The sequence below is a fragment of the Phyllobates terribilis genome, unplaced genomic scaffold (assembly GCF_046119375.1).
Source record: "Phyllobates terribilis strain yellow unplaced genomic scaffold, ASM4611937v1 Scaffold_12__6_contigs__length_324123572, whole genome shotgun sequence".
Classification (NCBI taxonomy): domain Eukaryota; kingdom Metazoa; phylum Chordata; class Amphibia; order Anura; family Dendrobatidae; genus Phyllobates; species Phyllobates terribilis.
The window spans coordinates 29,661,453-29,668,434 of record NW_027362772.1 but is presented as its reverse complement, the minus strand read 5'-3'; the positions used below and the strand labels follow the sequence as shown (position 1 = coordinate 29,668,434).

The window sequence follows — 6,982 nt, the reverse complement described above, 5'->3', positions numbered from 1 at the left end:
GGGGTGGTTCAGTTGGACGGTACCCCCTGATGAAGGACTTGTTGTCCAAAACGCGCGTCGGGGTTTGCCGCATGTGCCATCCACATAAGCTGCTGTAGACACAGGTATATTATTTTCTTTTTACTGACTATACGCTGTCACCTATTTATTTAGTATTGACCGTCCAGATGCATTGGATATGGGTATGGTCACGATGATGGTGCACATGGTACCATTATATTAATGAGATGGCCTGATATCTGTCTCCATTCCTGGTCTTCTAGGTGTTATTCACCATATGTTAAATGGAGCTTCAGCATTTGTCTGATATGTATACCTGTTGTACTACTATCTGTATGTTTCAATGCAGCTCACTATGTAATTTCTATTGTATGATTTCTGTTTGTGTTTGGACACTGCAATGCGGTTTTTCCTTTTGCATGTAGTGCCACGTGTTGCCGTTATGATAATAAAAGTCTTGTATGTATCCTTTGCTTTATTGGACCTATCATTCGGTGGTTCTCGTTTATCTTATCTAAAAAGAATGGTAAGAAGAACAGATAGCTAATGACTTCAAAGACTTCACAGAGGGGTGCGGCGCATTTTTGTGTGCTGGATGCAGAGGGGGCACCAAGAAATTTTAGACCCCCACATACTATTCAGAGCTAGAGCTGTGTTTGCTTTTGACTCTAGTAATAAAAGTTTAGTTCTGCATCCGGTTTTTGTGGTCTGTTGCCTTTTGTGTAGTTGCCAAGTAGGAAGACCTAGAAATTGTAATTTATAAGAACAGAAGTGAGATAAGTTTCGATTCCCAAAGAAGAAAATTCTGGCGCAAAGCACAAGCTGCAGAAGATATGTATCTCTGGAGAAACGTATGGCTCCTCTCTGCTATGGTAGCGACAGGTAAGGCTTCATACTGGTGAACCTGCCCCTTTCCCCCTATTCCGTATTTATTGTGTATTTTCTAATATCATCATATTTCACTTTATACTTTAATAAATATGTTATAAAATTGACTTCTGTAGAAAATGACTGACATGTCTAAGCTAATAGGAAAGTTGTACTATGAAACTGCCAAATTATCAGCCATCATGACCTGCAGCTTTTCAGCTGGTGCAGTCACTGCGTACATACATTACATTACTGATCCTCAGTTACATCCTGTATTATACTCCAGAGCTGTACTCACTATTCTGCTGGTGCAGTCACTGTGTACATACATTACATTACTGATCCTCAGTTACATCCTGTATTATACTCCAGAGCTGCACTCACTATTCTGCTGGTGCAGTCACTGTGTATATACATTACATTACGGATCCTGTACTGATCATGAGTTGCATCCTGTATTATACTCCAGAGCTGCACTCACTATTCTGCTGGTGCAGTCACTGTGTACATACATTACATTACGGATCCTGTACTGATCATGAGTTGCATCCTGTATTATACTCCAGAGCTGCACTCACTAATCTGCTGGTGCAGTCACTGTGTACATACATTACCTTACTGATCCTGAGTTACCTCCTGTATTATACTCCAGGGCTGCACTCACTATTCTGCTGGTGCAGTCACTGTGTACATACATTACATTACTGATCCTAAGTTCCATCCTGTATTATACTCCAGAGCTGCACTCACTATTCTGCTGGTGCAGTCACTGTGTACATACATTACATTACTGATCCTAAGTTCCATCCTGTATTATACTCCAGAGCTGCACTCACTATTCTGCTGGTGCAGTCACTGTGTACATACATTACATTACTGATCCTGAGTTACATCCTATATTATACTCCAGAGCTGCACTCACTATTCTGCTGGTGCAGTCACTGTGTACATACATTACCTTACTGATCCAGTACTGATCCTGAGTTACACCCTGTATTATACTCCAGGGCTGCACTCACTATTCTGCTGGTGCAGTCACTGTGTACATATATTACATTACTGATCCAGTACTGATCCTGAGTTACATCCTGTATTATACCCCAGAGCTGCACTCACTATTCTGCCGTTACAGTGACTGTGTACATACATTACATTACTGATCCTGAGTTACATCCTGTATTATATTACAGAGCTGCACTCACTGTTCTGCTGGTGCAGTAACTGAGTACCTTCATTACATTACTGATCCTGAGTTACATCCTGTATTATAATCCAGAGCTGCACTCGCTATTCTGCTGGTACAGTCACTGTGTACATACATTACTGATCCTGTATTGATTCAGAGTTACATCCTGTATTATACTCCAGAGCTGCACTCACTATTCTGCTGGTGCAATCACTTTGTACATACATTACTGATCCTGTATTAATCCTGAGTTACATCCTCTATTACACTCCAGAGCTGCACTCACTATTCTGCTGGTGCAGTCACTGTGTACATACATTACCTTACTGATCCAATACTGATCCTGAGTTACATCCTGTATTATACTCCAGGGCTGCACTCACTATTCTGCTGTTACAGTGACTGTGTACATACATTACATTACTGATCCTGAGTTACATCCTGTATTATATTACAGAGCTGCACTCACTGTTCTGCTGGTGCAGTAACTGAGTACCTTCATTACATTACTGATCCTGAGTTACATCCTGTATTATAATCCAGAGCTGCACTCGCTATTCTGCTGGTACAGTCACTGTGTACATACATTACTGATCCTGTATTGATTCAGAGTTACATCCTGTATTATACTCCAGAGCTGCACTCACTAATCTGCTGGTGCAGTCACTGTGTACATACATTACATTACTGATCCTGAGTTACATCCTGTATTATACTCCAGAGCTGCACTCACTATTCTGCTGTTACAGTGACTGTGTACATACATTAGTGATCCTGTATTGATCCTGAGTTAAATCCTGTATTATTCTCCAGAGCTGCACTCACTATTCTGCTGGTGCAGTCACTGTGTACATACTTTACCTTACTGATTCTGTACTGATCCTGACTTACATCCTGTATTATGCTACAGAGCTGCACTCACTATTCTGCTGGTGCAGTCACTGTGTACATACTTTACTTTACTGATCCTGAGTTACATCCTGTGTTATACTCCAGAGCCGCACTCACTATTCTGCTGGTGCAGTCACTGTGTATATACATTATATTACTGATCCTGTAGTGATCCTGAGTTACATCCTGTATTATACTCCAGAGCTGCACTCACTATTCTGTTGATGCAGTCACTGTGTACATACATTGTATTACTGATTCTGTACTGATCCAGAGTTACATCCTGTATTATAATCCAGAGCTTCACTCAGTATTCAGCTGGTGAAGTCACTGTGTTCCTACATTACATTACTAATCCTGAGTTACATCCTGTATTATACTCCAGAGCTGTACTCACTATGCTGCTGGTGCAGTCACTGTGTACAAACATTACATTACTGATCCTGAGTTACATCCTGTATTATAATCCAGAGCTTCACTCGCTATTCTGCAGGTACAGTCACTGTGTAAATACATTACTGATCCTGTATTAATCCAGAGTTACATTCTGTATTATATTCCAGAGCTGCACTCACTATTCTGCTAGTGCAGTCACTGTGTACATACATTACTGATCCTGCATTAATCCTGAGTTACATCCTCTATTATACTCCAGAGCTGCACTCACTATTCTGCTGTTACAGTGACTGTGTACATACATTAGTGATCCTTTATTGATCCTGAGTTACATCCTGTATTATTCTCCAGAGCTGCACTCACTATTCTGCTGGTGCAGTCACTGTGTACATACATTACATTACTGATCCTGTACTGATCATGAGTTTCATCCTGTACTATACTCCAGAGCTGCACTCACTATTCTGCTGGTCCAGTCACTGTGTACATACATTACTGATCCTGTATTGATCCTGAATTACATCCTGTTTTATACTCCAGAGCTGCACTCACTATTCTGCTTGTGGAGTCACTGTGTATATACATTATATTACTGATCCTGTACTGATCATGAGTTACATCCTGTATTATACTCCAGAGCTGCACTCACTATTCTGTTGATACAGTCACTGTGTACATACATTACATTACTGATCCTATACTGATCATGAGTTTCATCCTGTATTATACTTCAGAGCTGCACTCACTATTCTGCTGGTGCAGTCACTGTGTGCATACATTACATTACTGATCCTGAGTTACATCCTGTATCATACTCCAGAGCTGCACTCACTATTCTGCTGGTGCAGTCACTGTGTACATACGTTACATTACTGATCCTGAGTTACATCCTGTATTATACTCCAGAGCTGCACTCACTATTCTGTTGATGCAGTCACTGTGTACATACATTATATTACTGATTCTGTACTGATCCTGAGTAGTGTTGAGCCACCCCCGTAGTGTTCGAGTTCGGTTCGGTTCGTTGAACACCCGTATGTTCGCCGAACTGTTCGTCGAACTGTTCGTCGAACACCTTCGAACACCGTTAAAACCAATGGCAGGCAAACAAAAACACATAGAAACACATAGAAAACACCTTCAAAGGTGTCCAAAAGCTGACAAACTGCTCAGAAGACACAACTAACACATGGAAAAGTGCCAAGTACATATAGTCATGCGAAAAGAAAAGAGGTGGAGGAGTAAAAGGAGGGGGAGACAAAGATATAGGCATGTCATGCCCTTCTAAAACCAAAAAAGTGCGAAGCCGACACGGCCAGTCCGTTCCTGCCCGTGCGATCTCCGTGTCGCCGGCTTTGTGCCAGAGCTGCGGTGGACCCTGATGGCCAGCCCCCCTCTCCCAATACTGGTGCCTGTCCGCTGGTGGGTTGTGCGAGCCCCCCTGCGGTGGAGGCAGGTGTAATCTTTTTAATTTAAATTGTCTCTCTAATTTGAATGAATACATTTTAAATCCTTTTACAAGGATCTATTGGAGGGCAAGTCTCATGCCAGCAGCCGCGGTAATTCCAGCTCCAGTAGCATCCACTAAAGCTGCTGCAGTTAAAAAGCTTTTATAAGGATCGAGCTCGGCGGTCCACCACAAGGCGTCCTACCGCCAGTCCCAGCCCCTATGCCTTTGGGTGCCTTCTGATGCTCTTCACTGATTATTCCGGGGTCCCGAAGCATTTACTTTGAAAAAATTAAGTGTCCAAACTACAGGTGGTGTAGCTTGCTTAACAGCTGGGATAATCCGCTGACCAGCAAACACTGCTACTAGGCACAAAGTAATTCCTGGGCTAGATGCAGTTAAAAATTTGTAATTAGATACTCTCGTTGGATGCTGAGAAAGCACTCCATAGAGTCTCCTGGCACGCCATATATTATTCTCTTAAAAAGCTTGGGGTAGGGGTCTAGGAGATCCTTTTATAGCCAAAATCACGGGCCTGTATCGCAATACGTCACCTATTCTGGGTGAGGTGCAATACCTCTACATGAACCACTGGTGTTTTGTGGAAAAGCACATGTACACTGTGTTCCAAATTATTATGCAAAAAGTGTTTAGAAGTAATAAGGGAAGAATTTGTTTGTTTGTCAGTTAAACTCATTGATTGTGATGTGTGTCGGGGCTCTTTATATCACTGTAAGCAACTGCAGACACCTGTGCTAATTAGTTTGGCAGGTGTGTCCAATGAAAGGCAAGACTACTTAAGAAGGCTGTCCGACATTATTAAGCAGCCTACATTTTCTGCCAAAATGGGAAAGAAAAAGGATCTGTCAGCTGCTGAGAAGCAACAAATTGTGGAGTGTTTAGGTCAAGGCATGACTACAATCAACATTGCCAAGACACTTCATCCTGATCATCGCACAATCAAGAAGTATGTAGTTGATTCACAGTACACACGTGTGCGTGCTGATAAGGGAAAATTTAGGACTCTTTCCTACAGGCAATTACGTCAGGTTAAAAGAGCAGCAGCAAAAAAGCCTTGTCATAGTAGCAGACAAGTTTTTGAAGCTGCTGGTGCCTCCAACGTCCCCCGAACAACAAGATGCAGGGTCCTTCAGAGGTTTGCAGCTGTGCGTAAACCATCCTGTCAACCTCCTCTATCCACTGTACACAAGCAGAAATGGCTCCAGTGGGCCATACAATACATGAAAACTGACCTCAAAACTGTTTTGTTCACCGATGAGTGCTGTGCAACGCTCGATGGTCCTGATGGATGGAGTGGAGGATGGCTGGATGATGGACACGTCATGCAAACACGGCTACGGCTCCAACAAGGAGGAGGTGGAGTAATGTTTTGGGCTGGAATCATGGGGAGAGAGATTGTCGGCCCCTTTAGGATCCCTGAAGGGGTAAAGATGAACTCCATAATGTATGTGGAGTTTCTCAAACAGCACTTCCTGCCATGGTTCAAGAAGAAGAACCGTGTATTCCGCAGCAAGATCATTTTCATGCATGATAATGCACCGTCTCATGCTGCGCATAACACTTCTGCATCTCTGGCTGATATGGGCATAAAAGGGGACAAACTTATGGTGTGACCCCCATGCTCCTCTGACCTCAACCCCATTCAGAACCTCTGGAGCATCATCAAAAGGAGTGTCTATGATGGCGGGAGGCAGTTCACATCTAAGCAACAGCTCTGGGAGGGTATTCTGTCCTCATGCAAAACAATTGAAGCAGAAACCATCCAAAACCTGACAAATTCAATGGACGAGACAGTTCAGAAGCTCCTTTCGAACAAGGGGCCCTATGTGCAAATGTAACATCACCTAGAATAAAGTTTTGAGTTGAAAACTGCTTGATTTCAGTTTCTAATAACCTGCTAATGCTTATAATTTCAAAAATGACCATTTTTTTGATCTTTATTAAAATGAAAAGGTTGATCGAAGAGTGTGGGGGATCTAAGAGTGTGGCATCCCAGTAGTCAGGATTACTTCGAATTCTGACAATCTGAGGGTCATGTTGCAGGTAGTGCAGCAAGAAGGCACTCATGTGTCTTGCGCATCTAGGAGACCCAAAATTATTTTCCGGGCTAGATGCAGCTAAAATTTATTAGTAATTTGAAAGCTGGTGGAGCTTAGTATAGATGGCCTAAT

At 42.5% G+C, this 6,982-nt stretch overlaps 1 protein-coding gene across 1 annotated transcript in view; it reads left to right on the top strand.

Annotated features, from left to right (window-relative positions):
- Window positions 1-736: 736 nt before the first annotated feature.
- The window catches only part of LOC141172980 (uncharacterized), a 69,116-nt gene continuing 62,870 nt past the window's right edge, over window positions 737-6,982 (top strand). The window contains exon 1 of the mRNA XM_073657592.1: window positions 737-882. Within this exon, the coding sequence (XP_073513693.1) occupies window positions 834-882 (49 nt within the window). The 5' untranslated portion in view covers window positions 737-833. The remainder of the gene's footprint in view (window positions 883-6,982) is intronic.